Raw genomic sequence first — 26,179 nt, 5'->3', positions numbered from 1 at the left:
TTCCTCCAAATTACAGCCGGTTAAGAGTATGGATCAGTCGACTAACCTCACTTGGAATTTTTGAAATTGAAATTCTCTGACACGGTTTGACCGATTAAAAAAAGACTTTGTCAGCCTACGCAGAACGATGGGAAAAATCGACTGACAGAGCCTTTTTTTAATCGGTCAAACTATGTCAAAGAATTTTGATTTCGAAATTTGCAGCTATCTCTCTCGCACTCACGGTTACGATATACCGACTGATCCATCCTCTTAAAAATCACCTAAAAATTTGAAAATTTCATAATATCCTTTAATTGTTGTGCCTAGTGTATATTGTAGAGGGGAAAGAGTGCGAGTGAGAGTTAGACGATGAGGATAGTACTTGGGGCAGAGGTCTGAAAAATGTTGTCGAGATCCTGTGACTCGAATCCGCAGGAGCAGGCCGATGATCGAGAGAGTTGTTTTTTGAAGAGGCTGGCTTTGAGACTGTGGTGGTTCAAACTATGGATTTACTTTTCAATTTACCTTTTAATTTAATAAAAGGTGCCTTTAAAGGTACCTTCGTAGATCGTAGATGACGATCTGAAAAATCGATCCAATTTATCGGAAGAAACTTTGACCGCTTGGGTTGGGAATTGAGAATCTCGCCAAGACGCTCAACATTTTTTCCAGCTGTAAAACGTTCTCCATGTCCACTACAGTCGTTCGGCCAAAATCTACGGTGAACATTTTCAACGGACGACCATTGTTTTCTCTGAGAAGCCAAGCCCTATATATTAATTTCCACGAACTTCGCACGATACCAATCTCCGCTCTCGTTACAACGAGCCAGGTAAATTGACTGTGTATCGATGGTATCGATTCTCTATCGACCATGTACCTAATCATCAATTAATCTGTCGTCGCTCGAAACTTCAATTTCTATTAATTTGTTCAACAACTTCGTCAACATCTTCAAAGTATCGCTTTTAATCTGGAACAATCGCAAGATTTATCTATCCGAATTAATTATTTAAATTAATCAATCAACGAATGTGATTAATTTCAACAGCTTTCTTGAATATCTTCATTTATGGGTTCAATGAACCCGAAATTCCTCTCCCAATTTCAGGTGATATATATTCAGCAATTTGATTCCATCTTCTTTTTATCCTTTTTCTCAAGTTTTTTTTTTTTAACAGTTTCATTTTCAAGCAGTGTCGTGAGATTTCGAGATTATTTTCGGGTTTTGCAAGTCTCAAAAAGCATTTTCAGCCGAGAATGAATGCGGCGCTTGCAACCGTCCTTCCGGACTCCACAGAACCAAAAAAATGCACTTCCACGTACAAAAGTAATAAAATAAATAGGAATACCCGAATGAAAATATCACCGTTTGCTTTGGATATGAGACGCGTGAACCGCAGTGATTTGATGAGGGGTTCGAACCTGCAACACAAACACGCACACACACACACACACACACACAACGCAGCGTACTGCAAATTCACCGTTGGTTCTATATAATTCTTGGACGTGTCTCTCTATACCGTATCATCAGGAGAGTCTTTTTCTTCAAAGCGGGTTTCCCGATGAACGTTGGAAAAAAAAAGAGTAAAATCCTAGTAAGCGACAATCACGATATTAAAATTATATCTTCACCATGCGTACGAAGGGAACCTCTTGCATATAATACATTTCAGTAATCAGTTGAACAATTTTTTTTTTTTAATTTCTACGGGGTCTAAGTCCGAATGTTCAGAGAAGTTTTCAATTTAGCTAAAAAGTGTATGTTCACAGCATTCAATAATAATTACGATTTCCAAATAATGGGGGCAATGAAAAAATAATTTTATATGAACGTCAGACAAAGAAATCTGATTGGATATATGCCCGTGAAGCATATGCCTTTTCTTATTCTTCCTACCCACACACTTCGTTTCGGTTCACCTTTATATGTCGAAAATCGAAACTATAAGAAAAAAATTGAACTGTCGCATAGACGCACAGACGTCACCACATATCATCTCACATCGTCATATTGAACCATCTGATTGAGCGGTGGCAGCGGCGCGGCGGTTGGCTTGGCGCTTGGCACAGAAAACGTTCCGAAGTTGTTTATCATCTGTCAAAGTTTATGAATATTGACGACTCATTAATTATTCGATTGATCCGTTGTCGTTTCAAGAAATCAGGATTAATTTGTGGTCGCAACGGTCATGAAGAATAACAAGGAATGATTTGCTAATACTATATAGCGGTTGTTTATTGTTCGCTGAGTAAAAAAGGCGCGTGCAATAACCTCAAAAATGGTTTTGACCGATTGTATCGACAAGGAGGTAATCGGTTGCGGTTACAATGCCTTCAAAGAGAACGAAGAAGTCGTTTCGTTGATCGCTAAACTGAGGAAATGCGGTACCGAAAGTCGAGAGGTAGAAAAAAATCTGGAAAGGTACAAATTCATTTTGTCTCAATACCAAGATCAACCGCATCTACTTGATCCTCATCTCGAAGTTATTCTTGGATCCTTGATCTCGATTGTCAAAGATGAAGATGCTACAGAGGACATGAAAAACAATGCTTTCAAATATTTGTTCATACTCATGTCCGTCAAGCGATACAAAAATATTGTCACTTACTTGCCGCATGAGGTATGTTTAACATAGTATTTCACAAAGGGTTTCTTCGTCAATATAAATTTTTCGTGTTGCTCTGATGGTAACCCTTATGAATTTTTAGGATCTAAAAGAATACCTGATCAACATTTTTCTAATTTTCAGGTAATGGATCTTATACCGGTTCTTCGTATGCTTGAAAAACAAAATCCAACTGATTCAGAAACCTGGGAGACAAGATATGTTTTATTGATATGGTTATCAATTATTTCCAAAATACCTTTTCCACTATCACGTTTAGAAATATCGGATGACATTGAACCTTCCCAAACCATTATAGTGAGGTCAGTTCTACTTTTTTACTTGTTTACGTTATTCAATGATATTTTTTTCCCTGAAAACTTCATTATCAATTTTAGATTATTGGAAATATGCAAATTGTACTGCATGTCTAAGGACGCCTGTTCAGTTGCAGCTGTCTTCCTTATTGCCAATTTCATCACAAGATCAGATGTCAAAAAATTATATTTGGAAGAAATGATTATGTGGTGTTTGAAAGTAAGGCATATATATTCTCCATTGGATTCTAGTAATCTCATAGTTATTACAAAATCAAATTATAATTTTGATAAATAAAAGAAAAATGTTTAATCAAATTTCCTAGTTCGTAGGAACGCTAAGTACTATCGAACACTGATGTCAAATAAGAATTATAATGAAAAACATGACTAGCAAATAATTTATAAGAAAAAAATGGCAGTACGGCTATTGAGTTTTATCAAACATGTTTATCATTAGTTTGCACAGATGTAAATTAGTCAGACAATCAAAATAAATGGTCATAATAAAATTAATTTTATGAAAAATTTATGATTCGCTATAATGGTAATAACTCTTACAAAATACAGTGCTTGGAATCTGATTCGTCAAGCCATGGGCCATTGGCAGTTCTAGCATCGATACTGAAGCATTGTGCCCGTGAAGATTTGAAACCCTATAGCCAAATGATATTTGACAAAATTTCAAAACTTAATCTCAGAGAAAATCCTGCAGTGTTGGTCAGGAAATTTGAAATGAAAGTCGTCCAGCGCATTGGTAAAATTGCCATCATTTCGTTACCAGTTTTTTAGTTTTATTCGGTCTCAAACGTTTTCTAGTTCAATTTGTCTTTTTTTTTGTTTTTTTTTTTTCAAGGTATTGTTATAATTTTCCTACGGAAAATAGTAATTAATTTCATGCTATAATTTTTAATAACGTAATCAAGTTTTCTTAAACCAGGATTTGTAATGTTGAGACTGAAACTGGCATCATGGCGATATCAAAAGTCCAGTAGACCAATAACACTGGCACCTACAGTAACGAGTAATACGCCGTATGAAAGTGCTCTTGAAAGTACCGAAACGATGGTCAATGACAACGACGAGCAGGATGTTCCACCCATTACAGAAGAAATCATTGAACAACTTATTCAAGGTCTTCGCGATAAAGCTATTGCGATCAGGTTAGTGACTTTTAGATTTTTTTTTGTACATTCGCAATAACCAGTTTGAATGATCGTCCAACGATTTCTAGTTGTATTCACGTTTGTATTATTAGACTAACTGCATCATGAATTGTACGAATTATAGATGGTCGGCGGCAAAAGGAATCGGAAGAATAACATCTCGTCTGCCGATAGATTTGGCCGATGATGTCGTAGGATTTGTCTTAAATTTGTTCGATGGTCGTGAATTAGATTCTGCATGGCACGGTGGATGTCTGGCATTGGCAGAATTGGGTAAAGACTCCAATCCACTTTGAATAATTACTTGTTTTGACAATTCGATCCGATAAACGAAATTTTTTTCAATTATTTGCCGAAGTTCGGCTTCCATGGATTGTCTAATTGTGGTAACATTGATTTTGAATTTGTAAAGGACGAAAAAAAAGGCTGGTAACAAGTTTAAATCTACTCTAGAAATTGGAGATCGAAACGTCGATTTTTGAAGAAGCTTTGAAGACGATTCGTTATTTGAATATTTATTTAACTATGCAGGCAGAAGAGGTTTGTTACTTCCCCATCGTCTCAACGATGTTATACCATTGGTTCTTCGAGCCCTCGTTTTCGACGAACCCCGAGCTTATGGTTCTGTTGGATCAATTATTCGCGATGCAGCCTGCTACGTTTGTTGGTCTTTTGCACGTGCCTTTGAGCCAGAAGTTTTTCAATCTTACGTCCAACAGATCGCCGCTTGCCTTTTGATCGTCACGTGTTTCGATCGTGAGATCAATTGTCGAAGAGCAGCCTCCGCAGCTTTTCAAGAAAATGTCGGACGACAGGGCAATTTCCCACACGGCATTGACATTCTGACCGTTGCTGATTACTTCGAAGTTGGAGTCCGGAGTAATGCTTATCTCAAAATCAGGTGGATTTATTCAACAATTTCAAGTATCCCCGTGTGTGTCATTATGTTTAAGGGTGAATGATACAAAAGTCGAAATAATTAGAAATTGATCAAATTTGGTGATAATGTTCTTCAACATCAAGTGCGAAAACACAAATTTTTTCAAAATTTTCTTCTGTTTAGTTATCAAGTAATTACGCATTAAAGCAGATTTCTTATGCCCGGAATGTATACCTATATATATATGGAAACGCTATGCTTATACACGTGAACTTTAGTGATCAATTACTCAATAACTGTACAGAAGAAAAATCTTAAAAAATTTGTATTGTCAAATTTGGCACTAAAGAATATGTTCACCAAATTTTATAAAATTCTGATCATTTTGAATTTTTTTATGTTTTAAGCATGGTTTAGCATGGCAACATTGTATCGCCTGTGCAATATATCCTTAAAATTCTAATGGACTTTGAAGTAATTTTTCGAAAAATTAGCTCCTTGAAGTTTGATTTGAGAAAAATAAGGTATTCGACCGGGAAAGAAAGCAAAACTCGTAGAGTAAAATGAACCTAAAAAAAAATATATTATTATTCATTTATATTGAAAAGAAAGGACTTGACCGATCTATTACTGTTCAAGCGTCCACATAGCACAATACAACGAATATACGATGCCGATGATAGATCATTTAGTCGCGAGGAAAGTAACCCATTGGGACACAGCGATTCGTGAGCTCGCTTCAAAGGTAAAATCTCAAAATATGTAGAAAAGGAAATTCGAGAAATAAAAAAGTAAAAAAATATCATTATTTTTCAGGCGCTCCATAATTTAACTGCGGCGGACTCGCGCTATATGGTCGAAACAGTTTTACCAAATTTAATCGACTTCGTAGACTCGATAGACTTGAACGTTCGTCACGGTGCGGTTTTGGCCATCGCTGAAGTTCTCGAAGCTCTGTACGATCATTATAATGGAAAAATCGAGGAAGTCGTGGGTAAAATCTCCTTTTTTTATCACGCTACGAGATTCTCGCTCTAAGATCTATGCTCAGTTCGCGTGCACGATTTTTTATTTGGGAAAATTGCAATAAATTTCGTGGATAACCTTTCTCTGTACTAAACGCGTTTACATAATTAAAAGCGAAAGTTTAATAAGTTACAACCGTTTCTTTGACGCGGTTCAAAATTAATTAATTTCTCTATAAAGATATATGGTTAGAATTGCGTGAACTGATGTGTTTTTTATATAAAAGTGGTCTCTTTCTTTCTTCCTCTTTCTTTCTCTTGTTTTTTTTTTCATCTTTTTTGTTTTATCATTGTCACATAGCAACACTATATTCATAAAAGCTTATGGCACTATTTATGTGTTATAACGACATCGCTAAAAGACAAAGTGATTGAGAAATTAATATCTGTTATTCCAAAAGAATGTTTGTCAATTCGTGACAAGTATGTACTGCAAGTTTTATTAAAATAAATAGACCGATCGTGAATTACAAATAAAGTGTCACAAGGGATCATCAGCAGCAAAATTGTCGCATCAAAACGGGCAAAATTCATTCTAGTTGATAAACAAATTTTGTCATCGGACAAGTTGAGCTTTTCAAATATCTCTTATGACAATAATGAATATGATACTTTCAGGTAAATCGGCAATTTTACAAATACGTAATATCGTGATTACATTGAAAACTCGTGGCCAGCTCAAAGGTTTCGGTGGAGAGCTAATGAAACAGGCATGTGCGCTGTTAATAAAAAAATGTGCTTTAGTACATTTTCCTGTTCACGGAACAAGCACTGCCGACGATTGGCAAAATTTGTTGGAAGAGTGTTTGGGCCATGAAATCGTAGCCGTTAAAATGAGATCGGCTGAAGCGCACACAGCTTTTCTCAATGAATATTACACCGATGCTATGATCAGCAAGGAGCAGCGATACAGCTTAGTTGGCCGATACTTGGGTCAATTGAAATCGAATCACCAAGCGGTCAGAATAGGATTCGCCCAAGCAATTGGTGAGACAAAAGTATTTAATAATTTCAACATTATTTATTTTTTTAATTCGTCAATGAAATGGTGCACTCTTGCTGTAAAAAAAAGTCGATTTCACGTATCATTGTTAATCATAATATTTATAAATAATAATGAGATTGTTGAAATTTATAGGCCACTTCCCGGTGTTCATGCTTCGTGAAAGGGTCGAAGATTTCATAGAATCGCTCATAAAGTGCACTCACATTACGGAAGAAACACTTTTATGGGCGGAAAGTAGAAAGGAAGCTCTCAACTCTTTAACAATGACGTATCAAACTCTCGGTGTAAAGAATGCAGATTCGTGGAAACCTTATGTCGATCGATTGTACGAGTGTTATTTACTTGCTCTCAAAGAATATACCACCGACAGTCGAGGAGACATCGGAGCATGGGTACGAGAAGCCGCGATGTCTGGACTTCACGTAAGTATTACTTTCAAAAGCTTTATTACCTAAGGGCTTTTATTTGTCAATGCACACGTTTGCATCTTCTTCTCAAACTGAAATTGACTATTCCTCTGATCATTCATCGAGCAAATTATTCCATGTGTCGATGCTAAACAAGAGTTAAAAAAGGAATTTGAAAAATATTTTTTCGGTATTTTATTTAAGAATTACGTTTTTCAGATTCTAACAAACTTGGTCTCCCAAGCAAATTTTTTTTCAATACTGACTGAACCGTTGATGGCGAATGTAATTGGCGGAATAGCACAACAGGCTGTTGAACGAATTGACAGGACCAGAGTTCAAGCAGGAACTGTTTTCAGTGCTCTTTTACACAGGTACCCCATCAATCCTTGAAAGATTCATTAGAAGTAATTGTTTAAAAATTGAAAAAAATATAAAATTAAAAAAATATACTGTCCAAGTGTGAAAATGTATGGTTTTCACTTGCTTGTACTTATTTTTGTAATGAAAAAAAGTCATAATTGACATGACGTGGAAAAGTTATCGGAATTAGATAACTGATCGATCAATATGAAAGTGGCTAATCGTTGTTAATTTTTAGTAATCCGCCGCTCCCGAATATTCCTCATCATTTGGAACTGAGAGAAATTTTTCCATACGAAGAATGCATCAAAAGTATCGATTGGAAAACAGAGTCCGTAACATTTCCTCGATTCATAAGAATGTTAACTTTCCCTCCGTATACCGACCCTCTTTTGAGAGGCATCATTTTCAGTGTTGGTGGACTCAGTGAATCTCTGGTGAGCGATACAACAAAAAATTCATTAAAAGCAATTTCTCCTTTTGCACGCTTTCCGAAGCCTACAAAATCGAACATTATTTTTATTTCGGATTGCAGGTCAAATATTCCAGCGTATCACTGTTCTCCTACTTGAAAGAAATCGACGAGAAAAACCTTGAGAATCTATTAACCAAAGTGTTGGATATTTTTGAAGAAAGCCACAACAACGAACGAATGATAACTTCGATTTTGGCATTTTTGGATCGTCTCATGAGCTCCGGTTGTCTTCAAAGTATCGTTGATGATCCCGATTCCGAAATACCATATCGGATGCTTTTATTATTAAAACGTGAAATAAAACGTTGCAATACGAAACTGATGACGAGCAGCATCAAAGTTTTCTGTCAACTGTTGCAGGTCAGTTGTCATTCCGAGCCTTTCAATGATTCAAACGATTTTTTTTCTGTATCATTTTCGATCTCGTATCGTCTACTACAGTCGAATTTAAGGAATTGTTATAGCATAACTCTCCCAGGCACGTGGGTACAACATTTTTGGTTGTGCTAATAATAAAATTTCCGTTTCTCTACAGGTTCGTGGTCCAGTGAGCAAAAAAGCTTTCAGCCAATTGAGCGTATTTTTATGCAACAAATACAAATGCTTGAGAAAAGCAACTGCGATCCGGCTATACGAAGCGCTGACTCTCTATGGCGAAGATATGGATTTGCCTGAGGAAGATTTATCGAAAATACTGACAGAATTGAACGCCACGGATTGGGAACAATCCGTGACCGTTTTACGACCAATCAGAAACAATCTTTGTAAATTAATGAATGTGGATGTGCCCGTGATGCAGAAGAAAGCTACTCTCTGAAAGTAGTCGTATTTAAACGTACGACCTTCAAATAACAAATAATAACGAAGAAAAATAAGAATGAAGAAATTTTTTGCACCTCCGCTCATACGTCGCGTCGAAGCGAAAATTGATCTGTTTTTAGCTAGGCTCAGCTGAAGTGTTGATTAACCCATAATTGTATTTAATCAATGAAAATGCATTGTTATAGGAATCACGTAATATAAATGTGAGTTTTCAACATTTTTATTCGCAATCGTTATTTTCGTACATTTCAAACGCCTTTCTCGTGAAACTATCAATGTTTATTTTCGTACCATTTGATACGTGTTGCACCAGAAGTTTAGCACTGCATTTGTCGATCGAGAACTGATACGTCCAGAGATTTGACACGTTCTTTTTCAAAGGAACCACGCTTTTTGGTAACGAACAATTGAATTGTTTCTTCGTCACTGTACTTAGACTTTTAGTATTGTGCAACTTTTCACAGACGTGGCACTCGAAGTTTCGTATCGTATCGCCGAAGAGGCTCTCCGAATTTCTTGAACGTGCTCTCAATGCTGCCAACACTCGATGGTTCGTTATACGACGGTTATCGTTATCGGACATTTTATGGACCAGGTATTTTTCGTAGTTCTCATTGTCGTTGTTCAGTTTTATCACGAAATCGGCAAGATCTTTTGGTGACTCAAAATCTTCAACTGCTATTGCCGATGTGTTGTTCGGAAGCCAGTCCTTATGTAATTTCAAATGATTATTCAAAACTATTCATATAATGGTAAACAACTCCGGTATTGATTATAACGGTATATCGAACAATAAACAACGTAGTATATGTTAATGGATCTTTGTGCCTTTTGCAACAAAACAATTATTATTTCACGAGAGTATTTAAAAAAAAAATTTTTTTATTATCCATACTGTATTGGAAGCGAATGTAATTTTTAATAATTTACCTTAAAAGAAGGAGAACCGTAGTAAATCGGTACCGAACCGACGATCAACGGACGCCACAGTTTTTCAGTTATATAATCGTCGCACACAGCATTCTCGAAAGCAAGAGTGAACTTGTACTGTCCAGCGAACGTTAAAAATTCATCGGCATCTAATTTCTCTAAATAATTGACTGTTAGACTGAAAAAGTTGAACGATCAAAAAATTGATATCCTTCTGTTCGAAAGCAAAATGTTGAAAGTTTAAATGATTTTCATACTTTGCGGAAATAATTTCATCACGTTTCAGTTATTTTTTTTTTCCGAGTTGAATCGAATTTTTGGTTTATTAAATAAATTATTCGCGTAGTTGTATTGAAACAGCATTGATGTCAACCGACACTAAATTAACAACTGAATCAATCAAAACTGTATTATTTTCTTCTGTTATACCTCTCGGGAAGACGTCGATTGTTCAAGCAGGCACCGTAAGAATCAACCGGAATGTATTTCATCAATTCAGCAATATAAGAGTCCCGATCATTCGGAGTATCACAGTTCGACTGAATATAAAGTACAGGAGCCAATTTTTTTGTTACTAGCAATAAATTTTTTTCCTTAACAGGCAAGAAATATGACGTAGCTGAAAGAATAATGGTGATTAACAAAATCCAAAAAATATAAGTACCAAAAAGTTTTACCAAATGATTCAAGTGAAACGTTTTATAGCAATGAAAATGATAAATTTGACTTGCTTATCAATTCTCGTTCTCCTGGCAGAGACAACAGAGTCAAAGGCACATCGCTGTATCGACTAAAGGTTGCCGAGTAATTGAACAAACCAAGAGCACTTTGATAAATAAACATTGGATTGTTTCTGGGTGATTCTTCGTGGAATAGAGCCCATCTTACGTGCTTTTTTCTTGGTATTGGAAGATCATCCAATTCTAAATTACTTCCATAAAATAGTATCGCCTGTAACGAGCTTTCATTAGAACTATTCAATTACATTTTTTAGAGTTTTTTAATTTTTTTATAATTCGGCAAAAAAATTCCACTTTGAGGTAATAAAGTACATTTTATTTTTTATATATCCGACTTCAAACTTTATAAGCGTTTTTTCTCGAAATCACTTTTTCAATATCAGTGAGTAAAACACGATATCTCGAGAACTAGTGGACCGATTTACTTGAAATTTTGCACACGTCGTGTCTTTTTTTTTTAATCGAACGATTTTTTTCGATCCATACTTTTTTCTTTATTGTCGATACTGAAAATGAAACTTTTAGTTTCGGTTGGCAGCATTTTTTTCAATCTACCGATCGAAGATTAGATTTTTCATTTCAGATCATTTCGGATCAAGTTAATTACAGCGCTACATCTACTACATTTATAAATTTTATTCAATAAAAAATAAATAATCAAAAGATTCCCGAAGAAGTACTCTTTACTTGAAAAAAAAAATCCGGTACCTCAAACAGATTACACGAAAAAAAATCACAAAAACACCCGTGTTTTCCGACTAACAACTAACACATAGATAGATGCAATCCCTTAATTAACGAGAAAAAAAAACATGGTCTACTTATTCGATCGATGCCGAAATACATCGCAATTGCGGGAACACGTCCGAACTATTTCTGCTTCGAATGATATTTGTGAAATTAAAAAAATATTTGCATTTTCGGGCAAATCATTTTTTCTATACGTAACGTCCCAAAATATAAATCCGTATATAAAAATTTACCAAAATCGTGATAAATAAAAATATTTTTTCGTCAAGAACATCAAAATAATTACTTTCAAAAGAGGATTCGTGACGCTTGAACGTTTTTTCGTGAAGTAACACTGCTTATCTCCGCAGTGTCTGTATCGCTCGTCCTCTCCAAAGGACGACGTCCACCATAATATTATTGGAACATCATTCACCTCAGTATTGACGACTGAAAAATATTCCATTTGTATATTCTTAAGAATTCACATAGTACACAGTCTATCATATATCACAACATCTCACACTGTGTTTGATTCATTCTGATAAATTTATGTAAATAAAAAATTTCTGAATTTACCATATTTTCGGGAATACTTTAAATCTGTCAGCTGCCACATCTGCAACACAATTTTCATTCGAAATTGTTTTTTTCAACTATATATTATTATTTATGAGCAGTCGGACTGAAACGGAAGAAAAAAGGAGGGAAACTATTCGTCGCCTTCGTGGACTTGAAAGCTGTATTCGATACAGATGGACAGAGCATCATAGCTACAGGAGAAAACAAGGAACAAAGTGATCACGAAGGATGGGTGCACTGGAAGGTTTGAGACAACAAAAAGAGGAGTTAGACAAGGATGCCCTCGCAGTCCGACGTTCTTTAACTGAACATATTCCTGGATGATCCAGAGGTGAAGTGGCGAAGAAGTAATGCGGATGAAATTTGCGGACCGTGGTGGCAGAAAGTGCGATGGAACTAAAAGGGATGTTGACAGTATTAAATAGGTATATATGTAAAGAGGAATAGACTAGAGGTGAATGTCAGCAAAACAAAGATGCTAGTCTTTCGAAACGGAGGGAAAAGGAAGAAGGAAGGCGCATGGGTGTATGGGAGAAATGAAATAGAGAAGGTGGATGCATATACATAGGGTAGTATGAGGCAAAATGGACACTTAAGGATTTAAGCAAGTTTCATTGATGAGCATATGGTCTTTCAACTATTTTTGAGTCCCAAAATTAATGCCCAGTCCTTGTTTCCCTAATTTCGTAAAAAAAAATCTTGAACTAGAAATCCCGAATAGAATGTCAACTCGGTAATATGCGGAAAGAAATGGAACCACTCAGGCTCCGTTCCTTGGATGTAAATGAAAAAAATGAGTAAAATCTTATATCCCATTTCTGTCATGTTTTTGAGGAATGCAAATAATCAACTGTATCGGAGTCCCACCATTGATTCATGGTCCTAGTTTCCGGAATTTATTAAAAAAAAATTTCCGGGGCAAAACGGACACAGCCTCTAAGAGGCATAAAAATCGAAATATCGAAATTTTTCGAAATGTAGCAGTTTAGCAGACATAAAAAAAAGCCCACCTCGTCTTTTGAAGACGTTTCTTGCATTTTTTGCGAAGGTTTATATTCATCGTCCTCCGAAGATTGGATTTACTGTGTAACATATGCAAAAAAATGGGTACACACCTTGTGTACAAGTGTTGAAGACGAAGATGTCAGCTATGAGTGCGATTTTTGTAAAAAAATGAATAAAAAACCTTTTTCCTTATTCGTACTTTGATTACTATTGCGGTTTTTAAAAATAAGTCAAAAAAGCGAATAGATAGTGAGAAAGTAGTTTGGGATCTATTTTGCTCTGAAACTTAAATTTTTTGGGGATGTCACCGTGGAATTCAACAATTTAGCATGATTTATGGTGAGGACATGATTAGAAACCGAAAAAAGTGGTTTTTAAAAATAAGTCAAAAAAGCGAATAGATAGTGAGAAAGTAGTTTGGGATCTAATTTGCTCTGAAACTTAAATTTTTTGGGGATGTCACCGTGGAATTCAACAATTTAGCATGATTTATGGTGAGGACATGATTAGAAACCGAAAAAAAAAGTTTTATGCATTTTAAGTGGACACTGTGTCCATTTTGCCCCATATTACCCTATCTAGGATTCATAGTCTCAGCGAGGAACAGTTACGCCAAGCATCTCACAAGTTTGGCCAGAAAAGCGCAGATCGCATCAAATGCAGCTTGGGGAATAAATGAAGAGAGCAGGAATTGGTAACACGAAGCGAAGAGAATACTTGTTGGACACTCTAATCGAAGACGATCCAGCTGTATAGCGTCGAAATCTGGGGGGTGGAAAGAGAGCTCGGAGATAGAAAAAATGGTAGGCAGATACGCGAAGATGATGATGGGGATAAGAAGAAATACGCCGGCATACATTTGGCGAATGGAAAGTGGGAGGAAAAAATAAAAGTCGAAGCAAGGAGGAGAGCGTCTAAGTACTTGATGGAAATTCTGAAAATGGGTGAAGGACGTTGGCCACGGATTTGCCTAAATGAGGAGCTAAGGAGGTGGATCTAGCCGTGAGAAGAACGGACGAAGATGGAGCTGCGCTAAGAGCCATGAGAAAGCAGCTCAAGCAATGAGAAGGAGAAGCGTGGGCCAGGATGAGATGTAGGAACGTGGGCAGAGCAGGGAATAGGGAATAAAGGGTTTCGAGAGATCGGATGTAGACTATGTCGGAATATGGGAGAGAAGATCTGGCTCATATTTGGGAGTGCGAAGAATTCAAAATCCTGGTGTCGAACGAACTAAAGGAGAAAGTCGAGAAGATCATCGAGAAAGAGTCAGGACGAAGAAAAGCAGCACTTTGCGAGTACTGTAGGGAGTTGGATAAAAAAAGCGAAGGAGAGAGAATTCGCTCGGCGACAATAAAGTTGAGAAAGAGAGGGAAGGAGAGCAAATATATTAAAGTATGAGTATAAGGAATGTAGCAAGAAGGAATATGATTGTTTTTGGTTTTCTAACTTTGGAGCGATGTATAAAGTATGTGAGAGAAGAGAGAGGGCAGATCTATTACTTTTCGACGAAACTGTGTGCGAGCAGCGATCTATATATGCATATATAGATATACAGAATGCCTGTTCGCTATTTTGATCGTTCGCTGTTTCGACCCCCACCCAAAAAGGTCAGTCTTTTAATCAGTTTCAAAAGTTTTTATTTCAGCTACCATATCACTCAGTGATTCCCTTCAAAACGGCATTCTTTTCTGTGACTATCCTACTTTTAAGAAAAAAATATATAATAGTGATAAACTGAAATCCGGCTGTCAATTAAACCACTGAATCAACAAAATTTTACCTGTTTTTAAAATTCTCCCAAACCTACCAGTTGCCGAAGTATAAAGGGTTAAATAACAGCTACTTTTTCTTGTAAGGATGTATTCTGTTGATATCTGCCCTAATTTCCATCGATTGCCTCGATTTCGTTACTATAGAGCCATATCCAAAAATGTGCTGCTACATTTTTCATTTTGGCTTCCTCGTAGAGGAAGCTTCGATAATCGTGCATCTTGATCATCTTGAGGAAGCAATTTGCAAATTTTAATTTGCAGCATTTTTTTTCTATACAAGGGAATAATGTATTTTCTCTACTTTCTTTTACGAACTTTATCTCTTTGTTTAAATTCATAAAAAAAAACTAAATGATGAGCCATAAGAAAAAACAGTTTGCTACTTTCAAATTTCATTGTTTTTCTATTTACATTGAAATTAAATAATTCCGACAACTTTGCTGGAAAGTATAGAGGAAGTATAGACTTATACACAATATCTTATAAAATTTCCAAAAATTGAAGCGGTTGGACGATTTTTTGAAAAACTCATATTTTCGTAAAATTCAAAATATCATAAAATTTAAACCGTTCAACCGATATTCCCCAAATTCAATATCAACCTTCCTATTATGATAGTCTATTTATAAAAAAAAATTATCAATAAATCTTAAAATTTTCGAAAGTTAGAGCGTCGACACCCTTTTTATGAAAATTTCAAAACGTCGTCAGATTCGTAATTTTTTACAAATTCTGACAAAATTATCAGAGAGTGAAGAGCTTGTACAGATTAACATCTGTGCAAAATGGTAGCCCTGTATCTCAAACCGTTTTTGAGTTATAAGCGTATGAATTTTGCAGTGCTATAACACACACACGCGCGCGCGCACAGAGGTGTTCGGTGTTTTGGAACATTTTGAGCACATCACATTGAAAACTGGAAAAAAACAATTTCCATCGTCAGAAAGCTTCCTCGATGAGGAAGCAAAATGATCGATTTTTCAAAAATCGCTGTTTAGAGAGCTGTCATTTTTTTTCCTCGAACTTCGATTTGCTTCAAATTTTCAAGAAAGTTGCTTTGTTATGTCCCAAAAAAGCCCTGAAAATTTCAACGTGGGAATCGAGCTTGGATCCGAGTTATGAATTTTCGAACATATCCCGAAAATTGTATATTGTAATTTTCGATGATCATGGAAAAGATGTCGTTTGAAAGGAATCTTTAATTAAGTGATTTAGTAATTGAAATACAAACTTTCGAAATTAATTGAAAACTGACCTTTTTGAAATTTCAAAAAAAATTCTCCAGCGGCTGGATTTGATCGAAACGGGATAAAATTTTCAGGATCTTCTCCTTTTCTGATGTACTTTCAAGGCGAAAAAAGTCAGCATCAAAATCACTGAGCGCGGACACTTTCGTCGAAAAGTACTGGATCTGTGATTGTAATAATAATAGTAAACCATTTGTTCGGAGACCGACTTGAAAATGGTAATAAAAAAAACAACAATTATAACAACCACAAGAACTAAGAAATCAACCTCAAATACTTGCAGAATTGCCAGAATTCCTCCCAGCAAGCCAACTGTCAGAAGCGTCCATTTCGTAGATGCCCAGCACATGATATAATTTGTAATAATAAAATAGGAGTATTCGCTCGTAACGGAGCATTACACGGTTTCAGGAATCGCCCTCTTGCTGGAATATCTTTGGAAGCAGTTGAGCTGTCGCGTCAACCGGATGTTTAATATCATTTCCACTCTCGTTATCATTGCTAAAGTCGGAGTGTATATCCTGAAATTTCGACACATATTGTCTGTAATATTCGATCAATTTACAAACAACGTACCCGTACTATATTTGCGACGAGTACTAAACTAAAAGGAGTATTATTTCTTCAAAAAAGAATTCGAATGTTTTCGTTCCACCGTAATAAAATGAGTTTGCGGCAAAATCGTGAACTTAAAAACTCAGCTGATCAGTGGAAGTTCGATCCCCATGCGCGTTACGTGCGTTACGTGTGATATTGTGCGTGCGATGGTATGCATTAACGTTTACACTGTGCTCTTCGCGCTCTTATTCCGGTTTAAGTTGTATCAATATAGATATACAAAATACATATATATTGATATATATATAAATATACCCGTATGTATATGCAAAACTGGAATAAAATCGCTGTGTAAACGTAGTCAGTATGGTACACACGAGCGAGTATAGAGTCGAGTTATTTTATTACCAGTGCACATTTTTTTAAACGCGATAGTAATCATGAGTGATAAGTGGCGCAAATATTTGTTTTGGTTCGCTTACGAACATGTTAATTTTCGCATCGCCGTGAGTATGTTTGATGTGGTTTTTGTTTTTGTATAAATTCATAACCCTAATATTCGTGTATAACTCGGAGTCTTATTTTTATTGAAAATTTTCGTTTAGGAATTGGAATCGATCGTTTCTTTGTACCACATTGAATTCAGAACAATCAAGCGACCTGATGATCACGCAAGTATTTTTATGACTAAAACAATCAATTTTTTGTTTTGTATGGAGTTCCACGTGTTATTATAGATGACCACGTTGTGAATTCTGTAGAACACTGTTATGGTCGTTTTCTCCGACGCGGTTCAAATTCAGTTCAATTTTTTTTATATAGTTTCGAGACAAGATGAACCGAGTTTAAATTCAGATTAACGTTGGAGAAAACGGGCATAATATAGCACACAATTAATTGCGTCTTTTTCCGACACAAAACATTGGATTCATTGCTCATTATGGAATAAATCATTATGGAATATGTCTTACTGCTGGCCTTACATTTTGAAGGTTACTTTATAGCAGGGTGTTTATCTTTTGGTTGTCAATGTTATTTATATTATTATCCTAATTTTATACAATCTGAAAAAGTCTGAGATGTTTCATTACTTCACAGCCGATCATTTCCTATTAGCTGATAATCTAGCTATTAAACCTGAAAAATGTGAATTAATCATATGACTTTAATAAATATTAATCAAGCGCTACCCATTTCCCATTTTGTCACAGTTTTCATGTTCAGCTTTTCCATTTACCAGCTTTTTTAACAGTAGGCATAGTTATTTGAAAATAAATTTTTAAAAGTTTTTTGCATAATACAATGAAAATACATGATAAATGGGAAGAGTTATCTTTTAGGTTACGCATTAAAATAACACTTTGACAAAATAATACAAAGATAAAATAACATACGACAAAATACCATACAACAAAATAACCTCGTTGGGTGGATTCAGAGCACAATAAGTATTGTTGATATGTATACATTTATATATTTATACATATATACAGAAATGTATGTGAGAACAAAGTAGTTGATTTGAAACCTATGCTTTGTTTTGAAATTCAAATGGTAAACACATTACGGAAGTGTTAGGAGACATCATTAGAGCCAATAATTTGCTATACAGTGCGCATCGCACTTAATTTCTTAAAACGTTATTTTTTGTGTTATTTTGATGAATGTTATTTTGTCGCAGTGTTATTTTAATGTGACACCATCTTTCAATGATTGTATATCCGGCCATCGATATTAATTTTCTAAAATGTGATTCGAAAATTCAAAGTTAAAAAAAACCATTCAAGTTTTATCTTCAAACACAATTTCATTATTTATTAATGTATAATTTTATCAATTTCCAGCCCTACTGGCTAGTGCTATTACCAACCGAAGATGTTGTTCATAAAATAGCGAGTAGAGCAGTTTCTCTACGTTTTTGTTTGGAGCTATGGGGTCATAGTACTTGTCTCAATGTTTTACATGAGCAACTCAAAGTCTGTCCAGAAGAGTGGCTTAGTCCTTATATGGGCAAGGACAAATCATTCAAAATAGTTGTTGAAACGTTCTGCAAACACTTTACTCAGAAAGAGAAAGTGGAGAAAATAGAGGTGAATTATTAGTGCTTCATAATTATGAAACATTGCTATAATTTTACACGCGTATGTGTATGTGTTATCCAATATGATATGTTTATGTTTCAACGTAAATTTAATAGCTCATTTAAGACTTTCAGTTATCTACCTCTCGAAGGCCGAATAAATTTGAGAAATCCTGACACAACCCTCTTTTACATTGAACATTATGGTTTGGATCCGAATAACATACCCGATACACCTGAAGAATTGTTCTTTGGCAGATGGGTAAGGTTTGACTTTTTTAATAAACATTAATGATCTCACATTTTTTTGACCATCAATCTGATAAATCTAGGTTACGGATGGAAAGAGAGATTTAATACGAAAATTATCACTGAAAACACGAAAATTCATTGGGAACACCTCTATGGATCCTCAATTATCATTGATAATGGCTAATCAAGCCCAGGTCAAAGAAGGTGACATAGTTTTAGATCCATTTGTTGGATCAGGATCGTTATTAGTCGCCGCTTCACAATTTGGTGCTTATATCCTTGGCACGGATATTGATTTTTTAATGCTCCACGCTCGTACCAGACCTAGCCGCATAACGCAGAAGGTGATTATCAAATTGATTTTTGAGTGTTCTCATATGTTATAATATCCGACACTTGCCCGTTCCGCGTAGACGAGGACAGAGGACGAAAGTATAGCAGCGAATATGAAGCAATACGGCAAAGAGTCGTACTATTTGGACGTCGTTGTATCCGATTTTTCTCGACCTCTTTGGAAATCTGATATGCGAGTTGATGCAATTATTACAGATCGTAAGTAATTTAGAATAGTATACTATTACACACCTAGGGAGGGAAAATAGACTACTTCAAACCGCGGGCAGAATTGTCACCCGAGCCGAAGGCGAGGGTGATAAGCACGCGGTTTGAGGTGGTCTAATTTCACTCCCGTGGAGTGTATACGATTTTTCTGTCCGACACAGGCGGAATGCGGCAACTTCGGCCCGCGCAGCGGGCGGAAAGTTGCCATTTTCCGCCCGGAGGGCTGAAAAATAATTAACGGAGATCTTTCAAATAACTTGTGATAGTTCACTGAAAATTGTAATTATGCTCCACTCTCTTAGCTCCTTACGGTATAAGAGAGGCCACCGAACGCGTTGGATCAGCAAAATTGAATCCTGTGATCGATGAACATCAAGCTTCGTCACACATACCGTCAAAAGTAGAATACAATTTACCACAAATCTACGAGGATCTCTTGAATTTTGCAGCTCAGCACTTAAGAATCGGAGGAAAATTGGTGTGTTGGTTTCCACTTTATAGGTAAGTAAAAAAACGACAACAGACTTCAAACGCTCTTGTTATATTCGTATCGGAAACGCTACATAATACAATGACTCATTTGCTTTGCGGCAATTGAACAAAGATTTTTCGCGGTTGGATAAGCGTTTTAAAAAACGTTTGTTGCTTCGATCTTTTTTCAGTTGTTTTTATTCAACTCCCCGAGGTGTAAACATTTCTCAATTATCGCTACAAAAAAAAATCCTCAACGTTGTTGGAAAAAAAAATGTATCTCAACGAAACTTTGGCTTCCAGGGACCAATATTCAGACGAACAATTACCAGCACATCCGTGTTTAACTTTGACTGCAAATTCTGAACAAGTACTCAGTAATTATACGAGCCGGAGATTATTGACTTACGCGAAAAATCGAGAGCCTCGAGAATCCGATATAATGTCTACAACAAACATAGTGGATTTTCGAGAAAAATATTTTGCCCTTCGCGATGAAACGCGGAAGGAAAGGAGATTGAGACGAGCCGAGGAGAGAGCCAAGAACAAGGAAGATTGGGAGAGAAGAAAAAATGAGAGTACGAGAAGATGATCTTAAATTTTTGTACATAACAATTGTTTACTTCTTTTTTTTAAATAATTTTTTGATAAGATAAATTGTGGAATTACAATTTTTTTAACAGGACGCAATCTCGTCCGCAATTTTATTATTCTCTGATATATGATGGTCTCCTATGCGGGTTCACTTATCGGAATAAGTTTTTATAAATGCAGTTTTATGTAAATAAGTAATAGCATTAGTGGAGATGAAAAAAAAAAAAACAGTATGTTTGAAACACTGAATGGGTTCGATAAGAAAAATGAAAAACAAAAGAAAACAAACACATTGTCATAAACATTATCCAACTTTTTAAAAAATCGCACGGTTCACACGATTCATTTCGCTTTGGTATAAGATGGAATGAAATTGGTGAGCTTCACTTTCAAGTCTTAGGCAAAATAGACGGATCGTTAGAAAAAACGGATTTTTCTTGATACGAGGAGGGTAAACTAATGTCTGGTACGTCTATACAATTTTAATTAAAACGAAATTTCAGTCAATTCGATTACATTATTTTTTATTCTCCGTGGAGAAAAAAAGAAAATGATTCGTGGTTTGTAATGTTTTATTTCATTTTGTCTGCTTTGATTTAAAAAAAAAATAATAATTTCGGATACAATAACATTTGAGTGATTTAGTGTTTCTCAAATCATCCGACCCGCTATTAACGAAAATATCATTATTCAGTACTCCAAAAGTGCGTTGACAAAAATTTCCAACAAAATTCTGATTTCTTGACATATTACTTATTGTAACTAATATATAACCATAATTAAAAAGAATCTTCGATAAGTAATAAATAACGATCAAATAATTTGTAATAGATGATCCATGAAATTAATATTTCCTGATAAACACGTTACAAATTCAGAAATATTATTTTGAGAGTTACATTCCGTATAGTAAAGAGTAAAAAATTAATTTCTATAGTTCGTACCTGTTTGAACAGTATAGTTATCGAGAAATGATGATAGGGTCGAGTGTTTGATTGGGAATGTATGTGGGAAAAATTAATAAATTGGTTGTCAAAAAATAAAAAACATAATTGAAAAGAGTATAGATGAATGGAAAATAAGCTTACACTTATTGAAGAAAATTCAAAATGATTTAAAAGTGTTCTTGATAGCACGTGAACCGCATAATTTAACTTGTATAATGTGTGTTTTGAAACAATACGACGCCCTTTGTCACGAAACCCTGTCGGGTTTTTCTCACATAGAGCATTTTACATATATTACAATATTTGAACAAATATACAAATTACTAGCTAGATTGTCCATAAACATTAACTAAATTATTTCTAGCTTCAAGCTTCAAGTTGCAATTGCTCTAGTAAATCTACCACGTTCTTGACATTGCCTTCAGCATCTTTTGACTTGTACTGCTTCACAATTTGGGCCGATACCCATTCGTTCAATTTAAGAGCTTCTTTTTTCTTTGCTGATGGACATTTTGGTGACATCGCAATATTATTCACAGCCTATAATAAAGAATCACGAATTAGCACGTCGATCAGGTTTCCAAAAATATTTCAACGATTAGATTTCAACTCACTAATAATAAACCGTAGAGTGCTCGGATGTTTTGAGGATTTAACTTCACTGCTTGAGTAAAGTATGCCTTTGCCTGTTCCATGTTCTCGAAGCCACCCTAAAAAAATTGCAGCTTTTCAGTAACATTTTTGGTGAATTTTTAAGTTTTTGAAATAAACCTGAATTGAATCTTTGGGCACCCTTTGTAGAATTTCAGTACACTCAGATAATCAATTTTCACCTCTCAAAAATAACCTCTCACATAACTGTTTGAAAATGCCATTTGATCTCTTCACTCAATTTCGAATTCCAATTCAGTTTTGTACCAATATAGACGTCGTATATTTCAAATTTGACGGGCCGATGGTCTACAAAACTGGTTCGGAAAGTCTGCCAGTTGTTATATTGACTTAACCGGTTGTCTGGTATTGTATCATATATGTACAAAAAAAAGTCGGGTCAATTCCGATAATGTATCATATGTGTATATTAGGTTGGTTGTTATAAAAAGTAATGCTGTAATTTTTTCAGATTTTTAAAACAAACCCAAACAAACCCTTGACCAAGGGGGTTGAAGTTTTCCGTTTAATATACATGGAGTTTTTCTGCATTTGTGGTGACAATTTTACTGTGGACCTCAATACGTTTGGAAAATCTTGAAATTTTCAGAAATTACTTTACATGCGTGTTGCTTCATGGAAAAAAATTCCTAAACTCCTACCCTCAAAATGTTGTATAGCATCATGATACTAACCCATTAATGCGAAAAACGACAATTTTGAACACGCAATTTCAAGTTCGGAGTTTTAACTCAGGAATAAAAGAAAAATTCTCCAAAATCTGATATAGGAGATTTTTGAGGGTGCTCTTTCCAAATCTGGCATTTATTTTGTAAAATTAAATCAAAATCTTTATTATTGCAATGAAATTAGCAATCTCGATATTCCCAGAAACGAATTTTCGTGTATTTCGGTAATTTAATGGCTCGTACCAATGTTGTCTCACCTGAGAATATTTGATTTCTGCATATCTCTGATAAATAAGATGGCTGTGGGGATTATGCAGGATCAATTCTTCCATACAGAAAGCTGCTTTCGCATAATCTTGTTCCAGTAAATACAGATCGCACAATTCGTGCCAAGCCTCTTGATCGCTCATGAACCTATATTGTACATAAAATAATTACAGAACAAAGATACGCTGTTGCAATTTGTTCGAATAGCAAAATCACCCGGGCTATAGTTACATTTCCAGGCAAACTCTTCACTAATCTAAGCTACTTTTGCTTTTACCACTTTTAAATCATCTGAAACGTTATACACCAATGAGAACTGACTCAGACCTAAGATATCAATCTCTCATCGATAGAATATTACTACAAGATAATAAGGTTCAATGATTTTTTTCGAATAAAAGAATTTTGATACAATTGAGTTAGTTGAAAGGAATGAAATCAATGAAGATGATCAATTTTCTCTTCCAGTTTATGGTTTTTTCGCAAAAAAAAAAAAAAAAAACTTTGAAACTAACGAAGTTTAAGGTCTACCACGAAAATTTTGTTATACATCACACAGGCCCATAAGTACATAAATTCAATGGCTGATACAGTGCGACGATCGATTACCAAAATGATACATTACTTTTTGAGGTACTCTGTGAGTTCCTTAATTGCATCTGTTGTTCTCCCTTTAGCTTTCAAAATAGCAACTTTTCGTTTCCTGGGTGCAGCATTTGTCTCGTCCCTCTTAATAATAGAATCCAATACCTCAATAGCTTCATCATACCTGGAAAAATCGATCGATTTATATGGCACTTGTATTCAGATTTATGGATAAATAGATTATTTGAAATTACATTTCCAAAGCTTCCAGATGCATCGCATGATATTTGTGTACTCTCAAGCTGCCTGGAAAGTCTCTCATCAAAATTTTGATGCAGTATTCGGCAAGAGACAATCTATAACAGTCTAAAGCTGCTACACATACTTGCTCCAGTACTAAATATTCTGTGTAACAAAGTAAACCAAAAAACAAAGTGATTATAATGCAGTTGTTCCTAAGTATAAAACTGATGGAATTATTGCATTTTGACTTACTCTCGTTGCCAAGTTGATCTACTTTTGGCATTAATACAGACTTCCACAAATCTACCACATCTTTACTTCTACGTTCTGATTCCTCTCTCCAAGTTCGAAAGAGATCACGAGCCTCTGAAAAATTATACCATTCGGTAATGCTAATGGATACTCTGACAGGTAGAATCATGCATTTGTTTCATTCCAATCAGAATAATCTCTGATAGAAAATTTATGCCATATGAGAATTTAACTTAAATGCATATAATTTAGTATAAATTTATAATCTTCTGTTCCATTTTGATCTTATTTTCTTTAAGACAAAAAAACATTTCCAATCATATTCATGATGAAGTATTTTCAAAACATTTTCTAATAGGGCACGAGGTTAAAAGTCAATAAATATTTGAAAATGTAAATCTTTATCCTTCTTTGATAATCATTTCCATCATTTATTACTATGCTCAAGTATGTAATGATCACATTTTAACATAATGACTTGATTGATTAGTTATACATCCAGTAGAAATCTTTTACGTTCTTATTATATGTGTTCTAACATTTTATCGATTTGACATAAACAGAATTTGTTTATAAATCTGATTTCACCTGTTGTTAAATTTTTTCATTATCAACAATAAGATCAAACAACATATACTTTATAAATGAAAAATTGAATTTTTGTGGAAAACTATCGAGAATGCAAAGATGTACATTCTTTTAAATTTTATTAAAGTATGATAGTTTTTATATTAAAACCTTGGAATTATTAACAACTATTTCAAAAGAATTTCAACATGGGTAAGATTTCCTAGTACTGTACAAATTTTTTTCTAACGTATTACAAGGAAGAATCTAATATTATTAATCTAGTTATCTACATATACAAATAAATAAATGCCAAGAAACCTTATTTTTGAATGTCAATGAATCACGTATTCATTTTTTCTTTATGAACATGTTTTTTTCCGATTCCGAAATCTATACGATGCTTCAGAATCGCCAAACAACCTCAAATTGGTTAAGTGTCATGAAAATTGATAGCAAGTTTCATATGACGAAAGAGAACGAAGAAATTTGTCGAATTAAAGAGTATATTTACGATCCAAGTCTCTTAAAGAGGGAGAAAGAGAGTAAAACGTAGTCGGGATGATAGTGAATGGTTTAATATTAATGACAATCAATCAGGGCCATTGAGTATAAAAATATGATGAAGTTCAATAAAATATGTAAAAAACAAAAGTTATTTACGTACCGGACCAAGTAATTTCATCACGATTCCAGGCCATAGCCGTATCAACTTTTCCTTTGTTAGTTAACAAAATGAAAAAGAATAAATCAATGGAAATGATTCGACAAAAGTTGACACGACACCAATAGCCAGGTTAAGTAACGACTTGTACTCGTACCTTGTTGGCTAGCGGGTGGAAGGGTGCTACGGGTGCTAGTGTGTAAAGAAACTATCCGCATTGTCAAACAAGCGCAATCAAGCAAAAAGACCTAAACCCCCGTCCCGTTCTCGCAGGTCAAGAAGGCAGTGGGTACTTTGATGTTTCGAATCCGTGTTCCTCGATATCCGTAACAACGATACGCTCTTCCTAAAATTGATTTTGAGTTTCTACTATTTTTTTATTTAAATTATATTTCAAAAGGAATTACGATAGATTAAAGTTATATGCAAGCGACGATCTTTTCCAGAGAGCTTACGTACAGGAGAATCGGCGGAAATTTTCATAATTATATTATGAAAATTTAAACAACCACATTGTTTTGTCTCTCTACAAAACAGAGGAAAATCTTTTGTGAACATTGAGCAAACAACGATAAACATGAAAGGAGCGTAGCATTTTTTACGGTGTTTCGGGACAAATGATGAACTGACAGGTCATTGATCTGTCACCCTGAAATAAATGGAAATATGTAGAAACGTCAATGAACTTTAATAGATTATATGTGATGAAATTCACGATTCCGAAGATGATGTATGACT

General features: G+C 35.0%; 4 protein-coding genes across 10 annotated transcripts; 2 read left to right on the top strand and 2 right to left on the bottom strand.

Annotated features, from left to right (window-relative positions):
- The first annotated feature begins 1,538 nt into the window (after positions 1–1,538).
- TBCD (tubulin folding cofactor D) lies at positions 1,539–9,274 on the top strand. Its single transcript, XM_043416365.1, has 15 exons — positions 1,539–2,609; positions 2,739–2,917; positions 2,993–3,131; positions 3,482–3,668; positions 3,852–4,074; positions 4,202–4,350; positions 4,609–4,978; positions 5,597–5,702; positions 5,774–5,951; positions 6,601–6,969; positions 7,121–7,410; positions 7,615–7,769; positions 7,997–8,195; positions 8,294–8,593; positions 8,769–9,274. Exons 1-15 carry the CDS (start codon positions 2,268–2,270, stop codon positions 9,048–9,050), a joined length of 3,468 nt encoding a protein of 1,155 aa, XP_043272300.1. The 5' UTR covers positions 1,539–2,267; the 3' UTR covers positions 9,051–9,274.
- Positions 9,260–16,805, bottom strand: FucTB (alpha-(1,3)-fucosyltransferase 10). Of its 6 annotated transcripts, none has more exons than XM_043416372.1 (8): positions 16,666–16,805; positions 16,342–16,581; positions 12,034–12,073; positions 11,762–11,904; positions 10,717–10,936; positions 10,415–10,604; positions 9,986–10,163; positions 9,260–9,764 (listed from the first exon to the last, which is right to left on the bottom strand). In XM_043416372.1, exons 2-8 carry the CDS (start codon positions 16,456–16,458, stop codon positions 9,276–9,278), a joined length of 1,377 nt encoding a protein of 458 aa, XP_043272307.1. In that variant the 5' UTR covers positions 16,459–16,581; positions 16,666–16,805; the 3' UTR covers positions 9,260–9,275. The 6 variants fall into 6 exon arrangements, with proteins under 6 accessions (XP_043272307.1, XP_043272310.1, XP_043272308.1 ...); XM_043416375.1 differs by adding an exon at positions 16,158–16,224 and having other exon boundaries at positions 16,329–16,791; XM_043416373.1 differs by having other exon boundaries at positions 16,329–16,791.
- Positions 16,806–16,929: 124 nt separating this feature from the next.
- Positions 16,930–21,648, top strand: LOC122409113 (tRNA (guanine(10)-N2)-methyltransferase homolog). Of its 2 annotated transcripts, none has more exons than XM_043416369.1 (8): positions 16,930–17,124; positions 17,224–17,289; positions 18,463–18,708; positions 18,826–18,960; positions 19,031–19,294; positions 19,364–19,502; positions 19,814–20,012; positions 20,286–21,648. In XM_043416369.1, the coding sequence occupies exons 1-8, from the start codon at positions 17,059–17,061 to the stop codon at positions 20,572–20,574; spliced, it is 1,404 nt and encodes a 467-aa protein (XP_043272304.1). In that variant the 5' UTR covers positions 16,930–17,058; the 3' UTR covers positions 20,575–21,648. The 2 variants fall into 2 exon arrangements, with proteins under 2 accessions (XP_043272304.1, XP_043272305.1); XM_043416370.1 differs by having other exon boundaries at positions 20,174–20,493.
- On the bottom strand, positions 21,131–25,981 carry LOC122409116 (ER membrane protein complex subunit 2-like). The gene is made up of 9 exons (XM_043416377.1): positions 25,901–25,981; positions 25,599–25,787; positions 25,445–25,495; positions 24,211–24,324; positions 23,970–24,120; positions 23,756–23,899; positions 23,121–23,277; positions 22,138–22,233; positions 21,131–22,063 (listed from the first exon to the last, which is right to left on the bottom strand). Exons 2-9 carry the CDS (start codon positions 25,657–25,659, stop codon positions 21,890–21,892), a joined length of 948 nt encoding a protein of 315 aa, XP_043272312.1. The 5' UTR covers positions 25,660–25,787; positions 25,901–25,981; the 3' UTR covers positions 21,131–21,889.
- Between the last annotated feature and the right edge of the window lie 198 nt (positions 25,982–26,179).

This window comes from Venturia canescens, chromosome 4 (assembly GCF_019457755.1).
Source record: "Venturia canescens isolate UGA chromosome 4, ASM1945775v1, whole genome shotgun sequence".
Lineage (NCBI taxonomy): Eukaryota > Metazoa > Arthropoda > Insecta > Hymenoptera > Ichneumonidae > Venturia > Venturia canescens.
This window is presented reverse-complemented; position numbering and strand designations above follow the sequence as displayed.

Excerpts from the sequence above, each read along its gene's own strand:
- TBCD (XM_043416365.1), top strand. The coding sequence starts at position 2,268 with ATGGTTTTGACCGATTGTATCGACAAGGAGGTAATCGGTTGCGGTTAC. Across the intron at positions 3,132-3,481 it reads TGATTATGTGGTGTTTGAAA|TGCTTGGAATCTGATTCGTC; the intron begins GTAAGGCATATA and ends TACAAAATACAG. Across the intron at positions 7,411-7,614 it reads CCGCGATGTCTGGACTTCAC|ATTCTAACAAACTTGGTCTC; the intron begins GTAAGTATTACT and ends TACGTTTTTCAG.
- FucTB (XM_043416372.1), bottom strand. The coding sequence starts at position 16,458 with ATGCTCCGTTACGAGCGAATACTCCTATTTTATTATTACAAATTATAT. Across the intron at positions 11,905-12,033 it reads AAAGTATTCCCGAAAATATG|TCGTCAATACTGAGGTGAAT; the intron begins GTAAATTCAGAA and ends AATATTTTTCAG. Across the intron at positions 9,765-9,985 it reads ACGGTTCTCCTTCTTTTAAG|GACTGGCTTCCGAACAACAC; the intron begins GTAAATTATTAA and ends AAATTACATAAG.
- LOC122409113 (XM_043416369.1), top strand. The coding sequence starts at position 17,059 with ATGAGTGATAAGTGGCGCAAATATTTGTTTTGGTTCGCTTACGAACAT. Across the intron at positions 19,295-19,363 it reads CTAGCCGCATAACGCAGAAG|ACGAGGACAGAGGACGAAAG; the intron begins GTGATTATCAAA and ends CGTTCCGCGTAG. Across the intron at positions 19,503-19,813 it reads TGATGCAATTATTACAGATC|CTCCTTACGGTATAAGAGAG; the intron begins GTAAGTAATTTA and ends CCACTCTCTTAG.
- LOC122409116 (XM_043416377.1), bottom strand. The coding sequence starts at position 25,659 with ATGCGGATAGTTTCTTTACACACTAGCACCCGTAGCACCCTTCCACCC. Across the intron at positions 24,325-25,444 it reads TGATGAAATTACTTGGTCCG|AGGCTCGTGATCTCTTTCGA; the intron begins GTACGTAAATAA and ends ATAATTTTTCAG. Across the intron at positions 23,278-23,755 it reads CTCACAGAGTACCTCAAAAA|GTTCATGAGCGATCAAGAGG; the intron begins GTAATGTATCAT and ends TGTACAATATAG.